Source organism: Lepisosteus platostomus, chromosome 13, assembly GCF_059453375.1.
Source record: "Lepisosteus platostomus isolate fLepPlt1 chromosome 13, fLepPlt1.hap1, whole genome shotgun sequence".
In the NCBI taxonomy this organism is placed as follows: Eukaryota; Metazoa; Chordata; class Actinopteri; order Semionotiformes; family Lepisosteidae; genus Lepisosteus; species Lepisosteus platostomus.
This window is the reverse complement of record NC_142623.1, coordinates 13,587,359-13,608,752: the sequence shown is the minus strand read 5'-3', so window position 1 is coordinate 13,608,752 and position 21,394 is coordinate 13,587,359. Positions and strand designations below refer to the sequence as shown.

General features: G+C 54.6%; 1 protein-coding gene across 4 annotated transcripts in view; it reads right to left on the bottom strand.

The window, feature by feature from the left end:
* The window catches only part of LOC148649971 (voltage-dependent P/Q-type calcium channel subunit alpha-1A-like), a 126,634-nt gene that overhangs the window by 37,419 nt on the left and 67,821 nt on the right, over positions 1 to 21,394 (bottom strand). For 3 of the 4 annotated variants that reach the window (XM_088603244.1, XM_088603247.1, XM_088603246.1), the window contains exons 26-38: positions 18,148 to 18,247; positions 17,876 to 18,036; positions 15,864 to 16,004; positions 15,354 to 15,555; positions 14,198 to 14,362; positions 13,981 to 14,091; positions 13,795 to 13,878; positions 7,002 to 7,118; positions 6,852 to 6,917; positions 6,321 to 6,421; positions 5,036 to 5,186; positions 4,742 to 4,869; positions 1,978 to 2,074 (exon numbers count right to left, since the gene is read on the bottom strand). In XM_088603244.1, coding sequence (XP_088459370.1) covers positions 1,978 to 2,074; positions 4,742 to 4,869; positions 5,036 to 5,186; positions 6,321 to 6,421; positions 6,852 to 6,917; positions 7,002 to 7,118; positions 13,795 to 13,878; positions 13,981 to 14,091; positions 14,198 to 14,362; positions 15,354 to 15,555; positions 15,864 to 16,004; positions 17,876 to 18,036; positions 18,148 to 18,247 — 1,624 coding nt within the window. Of the gene's footprint in view, positions 1 to 1,211; positions 1,309 to 1,977; positions 2,075 to 4,741; positions 4,870 to 5,035; positions 5,187 to 6,320; positions 6,422 to 6,851; positions 6,918 to 7,001; positions 7,119 to 13,794; positions 13,879 to 13,980; positions 14,092 to 14,197; positions 14,363 to 15,353; positions 15,556 to 15,863; positions 16,005 to 17,875; positions 18,037 to 18,147; positions 18,248 to 21,394 lie in introns of all 4 variants that reach the window. The other variant, XM_088603245.1, reaches the window with a different exon arrangement.

Below are 21,394 nucleotides of genomic sequence, written 5' to 3'. Positions count from 1 at the left end.
AGACCTGTATGATCTGTGTGCGTGTGTGCAGACCTGTATGATCTGTGCGTGTGTGCAGACCTGTATGATCTGTGCCTGTGTGCAGACTTGTATGATCTGTGCCTGTGTGCAAACCTGTATGATCTGTGCGTGTGCAGACCTGTATGATCTGTGTGTGTGTGCAGACCTGTATGATCTGTGTGTGTGTGTGCAGACCTGTATGATCTGCCCGTGTGTGTGCAGACCTGTATGATCTGTGTGTGTGTGTGCAGACCTGTATGATCAGCCCGTGTGTGTGTAGACCTGTATGATCTGTGCATGTGTGCAGACCTGTATGATCTGTGTGCGTGTGTGGAGACCTGTATGATCTGTGCGTGTGTGCAGACCTGTATGATCTGTGCGTGTGTGCAGACCTGTATGATCTGTGCCTGTGTGCAGACTTGTATGATCTGTGCCTGTGTGCAAACCTGTATGATCTGTGCGTGTGCAGACCTGTATGATCTGTGTGTGTGTGCAGACCTGTATGATCTGTGTGTGTGCAGACCTGTATGATCATTGTGTGTGTGTGTGTGTGCAGACCTGTATGATCTGTGTGTGTGCAGACCTGTATGATCTGTGTGTGTGTGTGTGTGTATGTGTGTGTGTGTGTGTGTGTGTGTGTGTGTGCAGACCTGTATGATCTGTGTGTGTGTGTGCAGACTTGTATGATCTGTGTGTGTGTGTGTGCAGACCTGTATGATCTGTGTGCGTGTGTGCAGACCTGTATGATCTGTGTGTGTGTGTGCAGACCTGTACGATCTGCGCGTGTGTGCAGACCTGTATGATCTGTGTGTGTGTGTGTGTGTGTGTGTGTGTGTGTGTGTGTGTGTGTGTGTGTGTGTGTGTGTGTGTGTGTGTGTGTGCGTGCAGACCTGTATGATCTGTGTGTGTGCAGACCTGTATGATCTGTGTGTTTGTGCAGACCTGTATGATCTGTGTGTGTGTGTGTGTGTGTGTGTGTGTGTGTGTGTGTGTGTGTGTGTGTGTGTGTGTGTGTGTGCAGACCTGTTGCAAAGAGGAGAAACGAGGTAAGGGGAGGTGAGTGCCACACAGCAGGGGTCCCTTTCACCCCGAGTCACTCCACTGCCCCTGTGGATTCTTGACCTCTGACCCCTACAGCTCCCACCCCAGAGCGCTCCCCTCCAAAACACCAACACTACAGAACACAGCGCTGCCAGGAAGGGACCTTCTACCTGGTATGCGACCCGGGCTGGGCATTTCTTCCCCAGGCCTAACGGCGGAGACATGTGTCTGAGCATCTCATACATATCACTGTAACTGATGCGGCCACTGGAGGGCGGTAATGAGCCAAACATTAAAAAAATACAAAAATACCACCAAAACAACAGGGAAGGTACAAGGTCCCAGGGGGCCAAATTAACAAAGATAACAGGCAAAGGAAGAAAAACAGTATGTAAATCAAAGATACGGAAAAGAAAAGTAACAAAAACAAAACAAAACAAGGTTATTTTGGGCTTGTCAGTGAGAGAAAATTGAGTTGATCTGACGTTTTCATAGATCTATAATGATAGACGTTGGTAAGTATATATATCTCAAAATATATATATATATATTTGCTTGTGGTATTAGAACAATATTCTATGCAAATCCAACTCTTGCATAGAACAGCCGTGGGCTTCCACAGCAGGCAGCGCCCCCTGTGGGAGTGCGGAGGGGTGGCAGGTATTTGTCAATGCAGTTTCTGTCCCCCCAGCGAGAACAATGCACGCTCCTATCCCCATAACGTCTAGCAAGCAGAGATGGCTGGGGCTGGCCTTTCCTGTTCGGTGGCCTAACAACATAAAAAGGTCAGTGCACTCCATGCTTCTACAGGTGACTGCATTGTCCCGCACATTCTTGGTTGTGTCAGAATGCAAGAGAAAATGGAGAGAGAAGTAAGAAAGCGACATTCATTCCGCTTCAATGCGAGCAGGTTGTAGGTTTTAGTGGAAGTCAAACCTTGCAGGCCACCCTATGAGGACATTTCTTGCCTAAGCCCAGAGGGGGGGAGATAACACGCAATAAACTGTACATATCCTTATAATGAATTCGCCCGCTGAAAGAAGAATAGAGGGAGTTAGAACAGACAGACACACAGCAGGGACAGTCGGAGAGAGAAAACACAGCAAAAGTCACACAGATTCCTTCACAGCAGTTCACCCTCCCTGGGCACGGTCCTGGCACAGGTCTGGAACTGCTCTGGAACAGTCCTGGCACAATTCCTAAGCTGATCTAGACCTCTACCCAACCCCCACCCGGAACGGTTCTAGAACTGCTCTGCACCTGTCCTGGTCCTGCACTGGCTGCTCAAGACTACTGGGCCTGCACTGGAACTGCTCAGGGCTACTGGGCCTGTACTGGCACTGCTCAGGAACTGTTCTGGACCTGTATTGGCACTGCTCGGGACTACTGGGCCTGTACTGGAACTGCTCAGGGCTACTGGGCCTGTACTGGCACTGCTCAGGAACTGTTCTGGACCTGTACTGGCACTGCTCGGGACTACTGGGCCTGTACTGGAACTGCTCAGGGCTACTGGGCCTGTACTGGCACTGCTCAGGAACTGTTCTGGACCTGTACTGGCATGGCTCAGGAACTTTTCTGGACCCTTACTGGCACTGCTCGGGACTACTGGGCCTGCACTGGCACTGCTCGGGTCTACTGGGCCTGTACTGGCACTGCTCAGGGCTACTGGATCTGTACTGGCACTGCTCAGGAACTGTTCTGGACCTGTACTGGCACCGCTCAGGGCTACTGGGCCTGTACTGGCACTGCTCAGGGCTACTGGATCTGTACTGGCACTGCTCAGGAACTGTTCTGGACCTGTACTGGCACCGCTCAGGGCTACTGGGCCTGTACTGGCACGGCTCGAGAACTGTTCTGGACCTGCTCTGGTACTGCTTGGGAACTGTTCTAGCGTTGCCTGGCTCAGTTTCAGCACTCTCCTAGAACTGATTAGGCATCCCTGTTGTGGCCCTCTCCTGGCACTCTGACAGTGTTTTGGCACAGCCCTGGTAGCTTGTCCTGCCTCCTTCACTCTCTTTCTGCTCTAGGCTCTGAGCCCCCCTGCACCCCCCTCCTCTCTCCTCTCTTCCTGTCGGCCAGGCTGTGTCTTCTTCTTGCTATGGTCACTGCTGCCCCCTACTGTCCAGTCTCCAGAACAGCACCAGGACGACGGGCACTCGGCCCTGGAAATCCGATACCAGGAAACTTATCCTGTGTGTGGGGAGTTGGGGGGCAGGGGGCACAATAAGTTTGGGCGGTATGCAGATTCCAGCTGGGAGGGGGGGATCGGTCACCACTACCAAACTGGACAGCCTGAGAGGGCAAAGGAGAAGGGGGGAAGGAGCAGTACACTGCAGACACTGTGATCCTGGCTCTCGTTGAGCCCCCACATCCAGCCACCCCACAAACTCACACACACCTGGGTGGGGAGGTTGCGATCTGGGGGACAGAAGTGGGGGTTAGGGAGGTGGCTGATGGGGGTCAGCCTCCACCCCACCTGCCAGTGGAGGTCAGCTGGCCCTTTGGCATCAGAGAAGGCACAGGCAGTCCGCTTGCAGACAGGGGGCGACACTGAGCAGAGTGCTGTTAGCCCTGGTGGCAGATGGGAAGGGTGACAGGGAGGCACAGTGGCCCTCCGAGACGGGGGAGCTTCATGGTCTTCTTCTCCAGTCACTCCGGCAGAGTCCAGCTCCGGCAGAGCCCGGCTCCACTGCGGCCATTAGTGCACAGCGGGATTGTCCTCCCACAATCCCTCACTGCGGTGCTATGGATCAGAGAGGCCCGGGTCTGGAGCGTGTTGCCTCTGCCCCCTCCTCACAGTGGTGGCGGAGGGGGGTGGGGTACAGGTGAGTTATACAGAATAGAGGAGAAGGGCAGCGGGTTCCACTTGATACCCAGCCTCCTTTCTGCATTGCAAAACGGCGCAGTTGGCGCTGTTGGCGTCATCTCTGTCAGCCAGCTGGCTAAACAGGGCTGGAGTCGGCACAGCACCAGGCTCAAAGAGACTTTGTACCACTGTGTGCCAGTGAGGCTGTACCCGGCTGTGACAGAGCAGGCGTCAGCCTGCCCATCAGTTTGCCATCGCTTGGGTCCATCAGTGTGCCAATGTGTCAGCGCTCAGGTGTGCCAGTCTGTCAGTGTGTCAATGCTCAGATGTGCCAGTCTGTCTGTGTGTCAATGCTCAGGTGTGCCAGTCCGTCAGTGTGCCAGGCTGTCAGTGCTCAGGTGTGTCAGTCTGCCAGTGTGTCTGCGCTCAGGTGTGCCAGTCTGTCAGTATGTCAGTGCATCAGCAGTCAGGTGTGCCAGTCTGTCAGTGTTCAGGTGTGCCAGTGAGTCAGTGCTCAGGTGTGCCAGTGTGTCAGTGTGTCCATGCTCAGGTGTGCCAGTCTGTCAGTGTGTCCATGCTCAGGTGTGCCAGTCTGTCAGTGTTCAAGTGTGCCAGTCTGTCAGTGCTCAGGTGTGGCAGTCTGTCAGTGTTCAAGTGTGCCAGTGTGTCAGTGCTCAGGTGTGGCAGTCTGTCAGTGTTCAAGTGTGCCAGTGTGTCAGTGCTCAGGTGTGCCAGTCTGTCAGTGCTCAGGTGTGCCAGTCTGTCAGTGTTCAAGTATGCCAGTCTGTCAGTACTCAGGTGTGCCAGTCTGTCAGTGCTCAGGTGTGCCAGTGTGTCAGTGCTCAGGTGTGCCAGTCTGTCAGTGTTTCCGCTCAGGTGGTCGGTGCCACTCACCAGGCTGCAGGGTCGTACTCTGCCCACACCCTGACGTACTCGTCCAGGTGGTGGGGCCCCAGGATGGAGGAGTCCCGGGTCAGGTACTCGAAGTTGTCCATGATGACGGCCACGAACAGGTTCAGCATCTGCACACAGACACACGCTCACAGGGGCGGAACGGAGCACAGTTCCAGGACAGCACTGAGCCCTGGCGTTCCTTAGACCGAGCAGACATTTCTACATCCTGCTCATCAGTCTGAATCCGACTCGTTCGCTCATCGATCAAGAGACACAGGCAGGGTGCCCACTCACCAGGAAGGAGCAGAGGAAGATGAAGGAGACGAAGTAGAAATAGGCAAACTCGTTCCCACACTCATCCGCCTGGATGCCAGAGCGGGGGTCACACGGCTTGCCGCCCAGGCAGGACAGCATGATGTCATGCCAGGCCTCACCCGTGGCACTCCTGGCACAGAGAGAGGTGGAGGGAGTTGGGGTTACTGAGAGCAACAAGACCACACTCATCCTCTGCCACCCTGGCACACTGACACAACAGACTTTCACACCTGAGCACTAACTCAGTGATACACTGACACAATAGACTGTCACACTTGAGCACTGACTCAGTGATACACTGACACAACAGACTGGCACACCTGAGCACTGACACAGTGATACACTGACACTGTGATACACTGACACAACAGACTGGCACACCTGAGCACTGACACAGTGATACACTGACACTGTGATACACTGACACAACAGACTGGCACACCTGAGCACTGACACAGTGATACACTGACACTGTGATACACTGACACAACAGACTGGCACACCTGAGCACTGACACAATGATACACTGACACAACAGACTGTCACACCTGAGCACTAACTCAGTGATACACTGACACAACAGACTGTCACACTTGAGCACTGACTCAGTGATACACTGACACAACAGACTGGCACACCTGAGCACTGACACAGTGATACACTGACACTGTGATACACTGACACAACAGACTGGCACACCTGAACACTGACACAGTGATACACTGATACAACAGACTGGCACACCTGAGCACTGACACAGTGATACACTGACACAGTGATACACTGACACAACAGACTGGCACACCTGAGCACTGACAGTGATACACTGACACAACAGACTGGCACACCTGAGCACTGACACAGTGATACACTGTCACAACAGACTGGCACACCTGAGCACTGACTCAGTGATACAATGTCACAACAGACTGGCACACCTGAGCACTGACAGTGATACACTGACACAACAGACTGACACAGTGATACACTGTCACAACAGACTGGCACACCTGAGCACTGACTCAGTGATACACTGATACAACAGACTGGCACACCTAAGCACTGACACAGTGATACACTGACACTGTGATACACTGACACAACAGACTGGCACACCTGAGCACTGACACAGTGATACACTGACACAACAGACTGACACAATGATACACTGACAGTGTTACACTGACACAACAGACTGACACAATGATACACTGACAGAGTGATACACTGACAAACTGACATACAGATGGAAACACTGACTGACCTGAAGAGCAGCATGAGAGCCTGGAAGAAGGTCCTGAAGTTGTTGTGCTGGTTGATGGCGCTTTCTTCATCCTCTTCATCAATTGCAATATTCCCGAACACCTGAGGACCACCATAGACTGTATATTCAGGGAACTGCACTGTACACACTGTATAATGTACAAACTGTATATACACAGTATACACACTGAACTGCACTGTAAACACTGTACAGCACACACTCTGCACTACACAGTGATACACTGACATTGTACTGCACACACACTGTATACACACTGCACACTCACTGTACACACTCTGCACTACACTGTATACACACTGCACACACACTCCACTGCATACACACTCTGCTGCGGACTGCAGTGCGCACGTACTGCACTGCAGACAGCACTGCACAGCGAACTGGATGGAAACTGTCCATACCTGTGCGACACCTTGCACACTAGGCGACGCACACACTGTCCACACACTGCATCCCACGAACACCCTGTCCTGAAGACACTGCACACACGCTAAGCTCTCTCCCACTCACCTGCATCCCGATGATGGCGTAGATGAAGAACAGCATGGCGATAAGCAGGCAGACATAGGGCAGGGCCTGGGGAGACAGGGAGAGAGGTCAGGGGTCACGGGCGCCCCGAGGAGCTGGAGGGCGAGATGGGGAGGAGGAGGGAGGGAGCACCTTGAAGGACTGCACGAACGTCCAGAGCAGGATGCGGATGGTGTAGCCCTGGCGCAGCAGCTTGATGAGGCGCGCGGCCCGGAACAGCCGCAGGAAGCTCAGGTTGATGAAGTTGTTCTACAAACACAAGGGCGTTTAAACACAGGCGGGAGAGAGAGAGACAGAGAGGCTGCATCAGCCTACGCCCCCCACCCCCACCCCCACCCCCCCACACGCAGCAAACCCAAAGCAAAGACAGCGGACAGACACACGAGGCAGGGGAGAGAGAGGAGGAGGAGAACGCAGAGGAGGAACGAAACGAGAGACTCACCGAAACAGAACCAAAAGGAAGGGAAAGTAAAGGGAAGACAGAGGACAGAACAAAAACAAAAACACATACATCTCCCAAAAGAAGGACGAAACTGAGAAGCAAACAGAGGAGTCTCTAACCACCATCATCCAATCAGGTTAAGTAGCGTTGCGTTTTTTGAAACAACCAAATGCACTGATCTCGGAGACAAGCAGGCCACACACTATGGAGTCTGTCACGCGTGTCAGAGCCACAGACACAGGGAGGCGCCACGCCTGAGTGCCCACAGATCCCGCACATGTGCACGCGTCGCTCCGGCTCCGGCTCCGGCTCCGGCTCCGGCTCCGGGATTTACCCCACTCCGCTCCACTACTGCAGCCCCGGTCCCGGAGAGCCCCAGTCCAGAATCGCTCTGCAGTGCCCGACACCGACCCGCGGCCTGCTGGACTGGAGCCCCCCAGGGGCCCGGACCCGCCGGACTGGAGCCCCCCCCTGCACTGGGCACTACGGCTCCCGCCCGCCCTGGCTGACCGACACTCACACTGGCGCCCGGCGGAGGGGAGCGACACATGGGACTCCAGTGATCATGCGTGAGCGCCCCCTGCTGCGCGGCGAGCGGGACACACAGGGGGGGCCGGGGGAGGGGGGCATGCGGTTCCTGACAAGAGCATGCTGATCCACCAGGCTTGCACACGGCAGCGAGACGAACCGGCATGACAGCACAGCGATGCAAATATCCACACTCTGAGAGACACCCTGAGGGGCGCCAGGGTGCCAGAGAGAACAGTGTCTCAGTGTCAGAGAGTCGGGGCGCCAGGGTGCCAGAGAGAACAGTGTCTCAGTGTCAGAGAGTCGGGGCGCCAGGGTGCCAGAGAGAACAGTGTCTCGGTGTCAGAGAGTCGGGGCGCCAGGGTGCCAGAGAGAACAGTGTCTCGGTGTCAGAGAGTCGGGGCGCCAGGGTGCCAGAGAGAACAGTGTCTCGGTGTCAGAGAGTCGGGGCGCCAGGGTGCCAGAGAGAACAGTGTCTCAGTGTCAGAGAGTCGGGGCGCCAGGGTGCCAGAGAGAACAGTGTCTCAGTGGCAGAGAGTCGGGGCGCCAGGGTGCCAGAGAGAACAGTGTCTCGGTGTCAGAGAGTCGGGGCGCCAGGGTGCCAGAGAGAACAGTGTCTCGGTGTCAGAGAGTCGGGGCGCCAGGGTGCCAGAGAGAACAGTGTCTCGGTGTCAGAGAGTCGGGGCGCCAGGGTGCCAGAGAGAACAGTGTCTCAGGGTCAGAGAGTCGGGGCGCCAGGGTGCCAGAGAGAACAGTGTCTCAGTGTCAGAGAGTCGGGGCGCCAGGGTGCCAGAGAGAACAGTGTCTCAGTGTCAGAGAGTCGGGGCGCCAGGGTGCCAGAGAGAACAGTGTCTCAGTGTCAGAGAGTCGGGGCGCCAGGGTGCCAGAGAGAACAGTGTCTCAGTGTCAGAGAGTCGGGGCGCCAGGGTGCCAGAGAGAACAGTGTCTCAGTGTCAGAGAGTCGGGGCGCCAGGGTGCCAGAGTTAGAACAGTGTCTCAGTGTCAGAGAGTCGGGGCGCCAGGGTGCCAGAGAGGACAGTGTCTCAGTGTCAGAGAGTCGGGGCGCCAGGGTGCCAGAGAGAACAGTGTCTCAGTGTCAGAGAGTCGGGGCGCCAGGGTGCCAGAGAGAACAGTGTCTCAGTGTCAGAGAGTCGGGGCGCCAGGGTGCCAGAGAGAACAGTGTCTCAGTGTCAGAGAGTCGGGGCGCCAGGGTGCCAGAGAGAACAGTGTCTCAGTGTCAGAGAGTCGGGGCGCCAGGGTGCCAGAGAGAACAGTGTCTCAGTGTCAGAGAGTCGGGGCGCCAGGGTGCCAGAGTTAGAACAGTGTCTCAGTGTCAGAGAGTCGGGGCGCCAGGGTGCCAGAGAGGACAGTGTCTCAGTGTCAGAGAGTCGGGGCGCCAGGGTGCCAGAGAGAACAGTGTCTCAGTGTCAGAGAGTCGGGGCGCCAGGGTGCCAGAGAGAACAGTGTCTCAGTGTCAGAGAGTCGGGGCGCCAGGGTGCCAGAGAGAACAGTGTCTCAGTGTCAGAGAGTCGGGGCGCCAGGGTGCCAGAGAGAACAGTGTCTCAGTGTCAGAGAGTCGGGGTGTCTGCGTTAGAATAGAAGTGTCCGGAGTGTCAGAGAGTCAGGGTGTCTGTGTTAGAATAGAACTGTCTCAGAGTGTCAGAGAGTCGGGGTGTCTGTGTTAGAATAGAAGTGTCCGGAGTGTCAGAGAGTCGGGGTGTCTGTGTTAGAATAGAACTGTCTCAGAGTGTCAGAGAGTCGGGGTGTCTGTGTTAGAATAGAAGTGTCCAGAGTGTCAGAGAGTCGGGGTGTCTGTGTTAGAATAGAACTGTCTCAGAGTGTCAGAGAGTCGGGGTGTCTGCGTTAGAATAGAAGTGTCTCAGAGTGTCAGAGAGTTGGGGTGTCTGAATTAGAATAGAAGTGTCTGGAGTGTCAGAGAGTCGGGGTGTCTGTGTTAGAATAGAAGTGTCCAGAGTGTCAGAGAGTCGGGGTGTCTGTGTTAGAATAGAAGTGTCTGGAGTGTCAGAGAGTCGGGGTGTCTGTGTTAGAATAGAACTGTCTCAGAGTGTCAGAGAGTCGGGGTGTCTGTGTTAGAATAGAACTGTCTCAGAGTGTCAGAGTCGGGGTGTCTGTGTTAGAATAGAAGTGTCTGGAGTGTCAGAGAGTCGGGGTGTCTGTGTTAGAATAGAAGTGTCTGGAGTGTCAGAGAGTCGGGGTGTCTGCGTTAGAATAGAACTGTCTCAGAGTGTCAGAGAGTCGGGGTGTCTGTGTTAGAATAGAAGTGTCTGGAGTGTCAGAGAGTCGGGGTGTCTGCGTTAGAATAGAACTGTCTCAGAGTGTCAGAGAGTCGGGGTGTCTGTGTTAGAATAGAAGTGTCCAGAGTGTCAGAGAGTCGGGGTGTCTGTGTTAGAATAGAAGTGTCTGGAGTGTCAGAGAGTCGGGGTGTCTGTGTTAGAATAGAACTGTCTCAGAGTGTCAGAGAGTCGGGGTGTCTGTGTTAGAATAGAACTGTCTCAGAGTGTCAGAGAGTCGGGGTGTCTGCGTTAGAATAGAACTGTCTCAGAGTGTCAGAGAGTCGGGGTGTCTGCGTTAGAATAGAACTGTCTCAGAGTGTCAGAGAGTCGGGGTGTCTGCGTTAGAATAGAACTGTCTCAGAGTGTCAGAGAGTCGGGGTGTCTGTGTTAGAATAGAACTGTCCGGAGTGTCAGAGAGTCGGGGTGTCTGTGTTAGAATAGAAGTGTCCGGAGTGTCAGAGAGTCGGGGTGTCTGCGTTAGAATAGAAGTGTCTCAGAGTGTCAGAGAGTCGGGGTGTCTGTGTTAGAATAGAAGTGTCCAGAGTGTCAGAGAGTCGGGGTGTCTGTGTTAGAATAGAAGTGTCCAGAGTGTCAGAGAGTCGGGGTGTCTGTGTTAGAATAGAAGTGTCTGGAGTGTCAGAGAGTCGGGGTGTCTGTGTTAGAATAGAACTGTCTCAGAGTGTCAGAGAGTCGGGGTGTCAGTGTCAGGGTGTCAGCGTGCCAGTGTAAAATGGAGTGAGGTTGTTAGGGTGTCAGTGTGTCCAGGTCAGAGTGTCAGAGTGTCAGGGTGTCAGGGAGTCAGGGTGTGGATATTTCACTGTCACAGAGCCAGAGACAGGCCTGCAGTTTCAGAGCATGCACAAGAAGCTGGGCACACTCCTCATGGGAAGGGAGTCTGACTCTTTACTTCAATCCCAGCTGCACTGGAGAGGCAACTTCCCTGCCGGGTGTCACCCCTAACAGCCCACTGGCTCTCTGTGAGCTGCAGGCCTTTGTGTTTGTGTGCTGGCAGGTGTGAGTTAGTAGTTAGTTTAGATCTAGAGCACTGACCTTTTGTAATCAACAACTCTCACTGACAGGACTGCAGGCTCACAGCAGAGTGAGCGCCCCCTGCAGGAGGGGCACAGCTCTCACTGACAGCACTGCAGGCTCACAGCAGAGTGAGCGCCCCCTGCAGGAGGGGCACAGCTCTCACTGACAGCACTGCAGGCCCACAGCAGAGTGAGCGCCCCCTGCAGGAGGGACACAGCTCTCACTGACAGCACTGCAGGCTCACAGCAGAGTGAGCGCCCCCTGCAGGAGGGACACAGCTCTCACTGACAGCACTGCAGGCTCACAGCAGAGTGAGCGCCCCCTGCAGGAGGGACACAGCTCTCACTGACAGCACTGCAGGCTCACAGCAGAGTGAGCGCCCCCTGCAGGAGGGACACAGCTCTCACTGACAGCACTGCAGGCTCACAGCAGAGTGAGCGCCCCCTGCAGGAGGGACACAGCTCTCACTGACAGCACTGCAGGCCCACAGTAGAGTGAGCGCCCCCTGCAGGAGGGGCACAGCTCTCACTCACAGCACTGCAGGCCCACAGCAGAGTGAGCGCCCCCTGCAGGACTGACACAGCTCTCACTGACAGCACTGCAGGCTCACAGCAGAGTGAGCGCCCCCTGCAGGAGGGACAGAGCTCTCACTGACAGCGCTGCAGGCCCACAGCAGAGTGAGCGCCCCCTGCAGGAGGGACACAGCTCTCACTGACAGCACTGCAGGCTCACAAGTGCCCCAGTCAGCACATGGGGGCGCTGTGGTGCAGTGAGCAAAGGAAATCGCGGACAATCCCTCTTCGGCTAGGACATGTGGAACTCACACGGGGAAGCCCAAGAGCTCAGTTCTGATTGAGCTCCTGAATTAGACTCGCAGAGAACTGGACCGAGTGTTTTCTGGCTTAGGCAGGCATAATTACAGCGAAATACTCCCTCTAGGTGTTTAGCATCTGTCTGTATTGAAACTGCAACACAGAAAAGGAAGTAGAAACAGAGAGGTGGGCTCTGTCGGAAAGGCCGAGGGCAGCTCATGGTGGCAGCGAGTCTCGAAAGTGCTGCAGCAGTGAGAAAAACGCGACACAACCCAGTAGAGCAGAGTGGAGGCGTCGGTGCGTGTGTGTGCGTGCGAGCGCGGGTCAGTGTGTCCTTGTGGCGCAGCTGTGACGCTGGGAGGAAGTCGGAGCAGACTGAGCACACTCAGGCAGCAGGGTCAGAGGTCAGGGGTCACGCAGACAGAAGCACATGCAGAGGGTCTAGATAAGTCAATGGTTGCATTAGGGCTACAAAAATTACAAACCAACCAGGTTCTACAGGTAGATGTTGTAGATGAATGGTTTATATTGGCATTTTTTTGGGGGGGGGCAGGGGGTTTAGGGGAGGGAAGAGGGGGTTTGATTTGCAACCAGTGTGTAAAGATTAAGTTGGCATGAACACACAGACCAGTTCATGGATGGACACATGAGTTTCATAGTGCATTTTGATTGGATGAATTTATCAGAGGCGTAGGCGCCAATAAAGCACAGTTTAAAGAAAGCATGTAAAAAGATAAAACAAGAAATAAATAATCATTATAATATTACAAACTAAAAAGCGAAATAATTGCTACACTAGATGCTGTATATATAATCATCTATATATACAATAAAGTATAATTGCATGTATACATTTAGTTCTTTAACACAGGTTTAACACTGATCTCAAGAATACTGCACATGACAAGCAGCTCACACAGTGCTCAGTCACACACCAGGTGGAAACACTCAGAGAGGGACAGACGAGCTCTGCACAACTGCTCTACTGGGAAAACTGGGGCTCCCCAGAAGAGACCAAACACTCTACTGGGCCAACTGGGAACTCCAGACATAACTGCTCTTCTGGGAGAACTGGGGAACTGCAGACTGCTCTACTGGGGGAACTGGGAACTCCAGACACGACTGCTCTACTGGGAGAACTGGGGACCCCTGGGCACAACTGCTCTACTGGGGGAACTGGGGACCTGCAGACTGCTCTACTGGGAGGACTGGGGAAACACAGACAGAGCAGCTCTACTGGGAGAACTGGGGAACTGCAGACAGAACTGCTCAACTGGGGGAACTGGGCAACTCCAGACACAACTGTTCTACTGGGAGAACTGGGGAACTGCAGACTGCTCTACTGGGAGAACTGGGAATCCCCAGGAGAGACCAAACACTCTACTGGGGGAACTGGGAACTCCACACACAACTGCTCTACTGGGAGAACTGGGGAACTTCAGACACAACTGCTCTACTGGGAGAACTGGAGAACTCCAGACCGCTCTACTGGGAGAACTAAGGAACTGCAGACTGCTCTACTGGGGGAACTGGGGAACTCCAGACAGAGCTGCTCTACTGGAGGAACTGGGGAACTGCAGACTGCTCTACTGGGAGAACTGGGAAACTCCAGGCAAGAGCAGCGACCTGGCTGATGGCCGCTATCTCCTGGCCCGAACTGGGGGGGTCCTGTAGCAGGATGGGGGGGTTTTCAAGGGTGTCATCATACCTCAGGCTGGGCTCAGCCAGCAGGGACACTTACATAGCCCTCTGCCCCTCTCCACACTGACACACGCACACTGCGCAGGGCACGCACACACTCCCGTGCGGGCACTTACCCCGAGCTCAGTCACTAAAATGTCTGTGATGCTGCCCAGGACTGTCACAAAATCAAAAATATTCCAGGCGTCCCGAAAATAGTTCTGTCGGGAGAGGGGTAGGGGCGAGACAGAGAGAAAGCACAACAGTGTGAGTCAGCTGTCCCGCGCAGCGCAGTGAGGGGGCCCTGCCCGGAGGACACTCACCAGGATCCCGAACGCAATGATCTTCAGCAGGCACTCCATGGAGAACAGGGTGGTGAACACGATGTTCAGGTTCTTCAGCACTGACTCGTAGGTCAAAGAGGCGCCATTGTACTGGAGGCATCGGACACAGACACAGACAGGGGAGAGAGAGGAGAGTCAGCACCCGAGCCGGCTCGGAGTCAGGGCGCGGAGCAGCGCTGCAGTGGCGAGCTGTCACCTTCATCATCAGCACGATGGTGTTGAGCGCGATCATGGCCATGATGGTGTACTCGAAGGGCGGCGAGACCACGAACTGCCACATGCGGTACTGGAAGCTCTGCTTGTTCTGCGGCATGTGGCGGGTCAGGGGCTTGGCGCTGATGGCAAAGTCAATACAGGCTCTCTGGAGAGGACAGAGCAGGGCAGTTACTACACACACACACGCACGTATACAGATACAGACAGATACAGATACACACACACAGACACATACACACACACGCACACACACACAGATACAGACAGATACAGATACACACACACAGACACATACACACACACGCACACACACACAGATACAGACAGATACAGATACACACACACAGACACATACACATACACACACACAAATACAGACAGATACAGATACATGCACACAGACACACACACACACAGATACAGACAGATACAGATATACACACACAGACACATACACACACAAATACACACACACAGATACACACACAGATACACACACAGACACACAGACACACAGACACACAGACACACAGACACATACACATCCACATACACACACAGACACATGCAGACACATGCAGACACAGACATATACACATACACACACAGACACAAACACTCCACACACACACAGACACACACACACCACACAGACACACAGACACACAGCAGGCAGGTTACCCTGGGGTAACCACAGACACACGCAGACACGCAGACACGCAGACACGCAGACACGCAGATACAGGCAGACAGACAGACACACGCAGACACAGTTACATGCAGACATGCACAGACAGATACACACAGACGTGCAGACACAGATACATGCAGATACACGCAGACACGTGCAGACATGCGCAGACACGCGCAGACATGCACAGACATGCGCAGATATGCAGACACAGATACACACAGACATGACAAACACAGATACACACAGACATGTGCAGACACAGATACATGCAGATACACGCAGATATGCGCAGACATGTGCAGACACAGATACACGCAGACATGTGCAGGCACGGATACTCACAGATACACACAGATACACGTAGATACATGTACATACACGCAGACACACGCAGACACACGCAGACAAGCACAGGTAGGTGTCTGTGTCCTGTTTTGCCCACCTCATTCTTCTCCAGGCTGTAGTCCTCCATCATCTTGTCTCCCTGCTCCTGGAAGGTGATGATGATGAGGGCCACAAAGATGTTGACGAAGAAGAAGGGGAACACCACGAAGTAGACCACGTAGAAGATGGACATCTCCATCCGGTAGCCCGGACTGGGACCCTGGTTCTCATAAGTTGCGTCCACTGAGTGTTTCAGCACTCTGAGGCGAGGAGAGAGAGATGGGGCGAAGGGGAGGAGGAGCAAGAGAGGATAGGCAGAGAGAGACAAAGAGACAGGAGGAGACAGGGAGAGACAGGAGGAGACAGAGAGAGACAGGAGAGACAGACAGGCAGACAGACAGGAGAGACAGAGGGACAGAGAGACACAGGAAGACAGACAGGAGAGACATAGGGACAGAGAGACACAGGCAGAGAGACAGGAGGAGGCAGAGGGACAGAGAGAGACAGGAGGTCAGTGGCTGGGCGCAGCGAGGGACGTGTCGGCTGTGTGTGCGGCGGCAGTACTCACTGAGGCCAGCCCTCGCCGGTGGAGACGGTGAAGAGCGTGAGCAGAGCCCACAGCACGTTGTCGTAGTGGAACTGGTACTTCTTCCACTCGCGGCTCTGCGCCTTCACCTCGTTGTCCCGCTCGTACACCAGGTACTCCCCCCTGTGGGCACACAGCACACATCCAGTGACTGCGGCAGTGTCATCGCTGCGGCTAACCCACACGCCCCGCGGCCTCACCTCACCCTGAGGCTGCACCTCACCACACCCCGGCTACACCTCACCACACAGCAGCCTCACCCCGGCTACACCTCACCACACCCTGAGGCTACACCTCACCACACCCTGAGGCTACACCTCACCACACCCTGAGGCTGCACCTCACCACACCCTGAGGCTGCACCTCACCACACTGCAGCCTCACCCCGGCTACACCTCACCACACCCTGAGGCTACACCTCACCACACTGCAGCCTCACCCCGGCTACACCTCACCACAAACCTGAGGCTGCACCTCACCACACTGCAGCCTCACCCCGGCTACACCTCACCACACCCTGAGGCTGCACCTCACCACACCCTGAGGCTACACCTCACCACACTGCAGCCTCACCCCGGCTACACCTCACCACACCCTGAGGCTGCACCTCACCACACCCTGAGGCTACACCTCACCACACTGCAGCCTCACCCCGGCTACACCTCACCACACCCTGAGGCTACACCTCACCACACCCCGGCTACACCTCACCACAAACCTGAGGCTACACCCCACCACACTGCAGCCTCACCCCGGCTACACCTCACCACACCCTGAGGCTACACCTCACCACACCCTGAGGCTACACCTCACCACAAACCTGAGGCTACACCCCACCACACTGCAGCCTCACCCCGGCTACACCTCACCACACCCTGAGGCTACACCTCACCACACCCTGAGGCTCACCCCGGCTACACCTCACCACACCCTGAGGCTGCACCTCACCACACCCTGAGGCTACACCTCACCACACTGCAGCCTCACCCCGGCTACACCTCACCACACCCTGAGGCTACACCTCACCACACCCCGGCTACACCTCACCACAAACCTGAGGCTACACCTCACCACACTGCAGCCTCACCCCGGCTACACCTCACCACACCCTGAGGCTACACCTCACCACACCCTGAGGCTCACCCCGGCTACACCTCACCACACCCTGAGGCTGCACCTCACCACACCCTGAGGCTGCACCTCACCACACTGCAGCCTCACCCCGGCTACACCTCACCACACCCTGAGGCTGCACCTCACCACAACCTGAGGCTACACCTCACCACACTGCAGCCTCACCCCGGCTACACCTCACCACACCCTGAGGCTACACCTCACCACACCCTGAGGCTACACCTCACCACACTGCAGCCTCACCCCGGCTACACCTCACCACACCCTGAGGCTACACCTCACCACACCCCGGCTACACCTCACCACAAACCTGAGGCTACACCTCACCACACTGCAGCCTCACCCCGGCTACACCTCACCACACCCTGAGGCTACACCTCACCACACTGCAGCCTCACCCCGGCTACACCTCACCACACCCTGAGGCTACACCTCACCACACCCTGAGGCTACACCTCACCACACCCTGAGGCTCACCCCGGCTACACCTCACCACACCCTGAGGCTACACCTCACCACACCCTGAGGCTGCACCTCACCACACTGCAGCTTCACCCCGGCTACACCTCACCACACCCTGAGGCTGCACCTCACCACACCCCGGCTACACCTCACCACAAACCTGAGGCTGCACCTCACCACACTGCAGCCTCACCCCGGCTACACCTCACCACACCCTGAGGCTACACCTCACCACACCCTGAGGCTACACCTCACCACACCCCGGCTACACCTCACCACAAACCTGAGGCTACACCTCACCACACTGCAGCCTCACCCTGGCTACACCTCACCACACCCTGAGGCTACACCCCAACTCCCCCCCACACCTCACCCCCACTACACTCCACACCCCTCACCTGCAGTCATGCTCGAACTCCTTGGACTCGTCGGTGCAGTAGAAGAAGCGGCCCTTGAAGAGCTGCACAGCCACCACGGCGAAGATGAACATGAAGAGCATGTAGACGATGAGGATGTTGAGCACATTCTTCAGGGAGTTCACCACGCAGTCAAACACTGCCTGTGGGGACGGGGACAGGGACAGGCCCGGGCACGGGGGTCAGACGCACGAGTCCGCCCTGTGACACCTATAAGGCGCGGGACAGGAACACGCGTGCGCTCCGACTCATACCTTCAGCTTGGGCAGGCGCTTGATGGTCTTGAGTGGCCTCAGCACTCGCAGGACACGCAGGGACTTGATGGTGTTGATGTCCTTCCCCTTGCTGCTCCCCCTGCAGGCCGGACAAGGAACAGCCAATCAGGCAGGCACTGGGCTTGATGGGCGCCATACAGCGCCATCCCCCAGAGGCTGCTGGGGACACTGTCACCCTGGCGCACTACACGAGCAATGGCTTTACGTGACATGACTTCTTACAGATCCATCACTCGCCCTGCCCTGAGCTCACTCACACAGCCTCGGGCTGGCTGTGTCTCCTATCACCCGTCCTCTCGCAGGGCAGCATGGGTACAGACCAGTCAGCCCTAGAGCCCGTGACCAGAGTGTTAGCCACTGTTACTGTGGAGAGAAGGCAGCTCCCTGCACTCTGCTCTCCAGATAGAGCTCCACAGGGAGAGGAGACTGGGGCTTGGGGTTCGAAAGGAGACACAGCCATGCCCTCAACACTTTAACCCCTTCATTGCTGCACACATGACTAAAACAAGATCAGATCTTGTCACCTCTTGTGGTGGCATTTCCATAGGATAAATTACGTCATATGACTCACAAAGTACTATACTGTTTTGAGAAGGGAGGTCTTAGTCTTCACTGCTCTCCCTTCATTATCACACCTCTATAACAGCACGTCCTGTGCTGCAGCTTTAGACCTTACTTCCTGTGGTGATCCTCTCTGGTTGCTCTATAATTGTACTTCCATTGGTGTGATCCTCTTTGTTTGCTCTATACTTCTACTTCCTGTGGTGTGATTCTCCCTTGTTGCTCTATAATTCTACTTCCTGTGGTGTGATTCTCTTGGTTGCTCTATAATTCTACTTCCTGTGGTGTGATTCTCTTGGTTGCTCTATAATTCTACTTCCTGTGGTGTGATTCTCTCTGATTGCTCTATAACTCTACTTCCTTTGGTGTGATTCTCTCTGTATGCTCTATAATTCTACTTCCTGTGGTGTGATTCTCTCTGATTGCTCTATAATTCTACTTCCTGTGGTGTGATTCTCTCTGTATGCTCTATAATTCTACTTCCTGTGGTGTGATACTCCCTTGTTGCTCTATAATTCTACTTCCTGTGGTGTGATTCTCTCTGTGCGCTATATAATTCTACTTCCTGTGGCGTGATTCTCTCTGGTTGCTCTATAATTCTACTTCCTGTGGCGTGATTCTCTCTGTGCGCTATATAATTCTACTTCCTGTGGTGTGATTCTCTTGGTTGCTCTATAATTCTACTTCCTGTGGTGTGATTCTCTCTGGTTGCTCTATAATTCTACTTCCTGTGGCGTGATTCTCTCTGTGCGCTATATAATTCTACTTCCTGTGGCGTGATTTTCTCTGGTTGCTCTATAATTCTACTTCCTGTGGTGTGATTCTCTCTGGTTGCTCTATAATTCTACTTCCTGTGGTGTGATTCTCTTGGTTGCTCTATAATTCTACTTCTTGTGGTGTGATTTTCTCTGGTGGCTCTATAATTCTACTTCCTGTGCTCTAGTGTTTCCTCTGGTGCCTTGCTGCCTTCCTTTGATGTTGCGGGTCCAAAACCTTACTTCCTGTGGTGTGATTCTTTCTGGTTGCTCTATAATTCTACTTCCTGTGGTGTGATTCTCTCTGGTTGCTCTATAAGTCTACTTCCTGTAGTGTGATCCTCTTTGGTTGCTCTATAATTCTACTTCCTGTGCTGTGATTCTGGCTGGTTGCTCCTGGTTTCCATGGTCAGAGCTACACATCCAGAGCCCATTGCTCTTTGCTTACTTCTAAAACATGGGCTGGTAAAAAACATGTCACAGTAAAAAAATGAAACAGATGGCCTGTGACACATGTAGGCACCCTGTGTTTGCCAAGTTTTTGCCGCTAGAGGTATTTATTGATGAGACTTTAGCAGTGCTCCAGATGGAGAGCTAATTGTGTTAGAACCAAGGATTAATTGATTAATTAATTGATTGGTTGATTTAGCCAAGAGAAAAAAAACCCACAGCAGGTAGAAATATTGGAAGATACAGTGGCAAAAGCTCTCACTGTGACTCATCTGACTCAAAACATCAGAATTGAACCAAAGACAAATTAGGAGATCCAGAGAGACAGAGAGAGAGCTTAACAGCAGGAAAGGGAACAGAGGGGGAGACAGGCCATCGTTTGTCTGACAGCATTGAGACAAGAGAGAGAGAAAGAGGAACTTTACCGCGTGCTGCTCCTGTGTGGGTGACCAGGCGGAGACAGATGAGAGAGGGTCAGTGACAGCGAGAGAGAGAGAAAGAGGAGGGGAGGAAACACATTGACATGAGAGAGACAGAGAGAAAGAGAGACAGGCCTGTGTGTGGAAGGCAGTCCCCTGCTGCTGGGCTCTCTGTCCCCAGCCTAGAATGACAATCGCAGCCTCAGCTCAGTCCTGCAGAGCAGGCAGGCAGGCAGGCGCGCTCGGCCAGCCAGTCAGAAATACTCATGCATCTTTCAGCTTGCAGAGAACCACATCCAAACAACCAGCGAATCGGATCCGACTGTTCGGCAGCTCCTCAGCGCCCTGGCACGGTCCGCTGAGCTCCAGACGGAGGTGGCTCTCGTGGGTTGAGCTTGGGGACGAATCGATTGGCCTTGGACCAAACCTGTTACTGTCCAGACTCGTCTCTCCGGCCAGCTCCCCTGTCCCCCTGGGCCCCTGGTCCTCCATCTGCACTCGAGGGGCGAACGTGTGAATAGCACGTTTCATTCACAAGGATCTCGGTGGACCGGGCCTAGAGCAGGGCACCCGCATCCCTCCCCACTGAGGTGCAGTCCCTCCCAGGAAAAAACTGCTGCACCAGCTGGGTAAAGGGGACAGCAGAGGGGCCAGACTGATGAGGCTAAGAATGGCGTTTAGCCACGACACCAGACTCTGACAAACAGTGCCCTGGGACCTTTAATGGCCACCTCACGGCCTCCATTTAATGTCTCATCCAAAGGAGGTTCTGAAGGAAGCTCCCACAGCCGCGTGGCCCCAGTCCCTGTACTGGGACACTGGTTTAGGGGTTCTGGTCCAGCAGGATGAGGGCCACCTACTGGTCCACCAGCACCACTTACAGCAGCAAGCTGATTTTCCAAAGAGCTCCAGACCCGGGCTGGCCCTGCTGAGCCCTGCTCAGCCTCAAGGTGGAAATGCTGCTGTCAGTCTAGATAACACCGCCCATCTATTAGGTATGTATCTGCCCGTCCATCTGTCAAGCATATTTCTCATATCGAA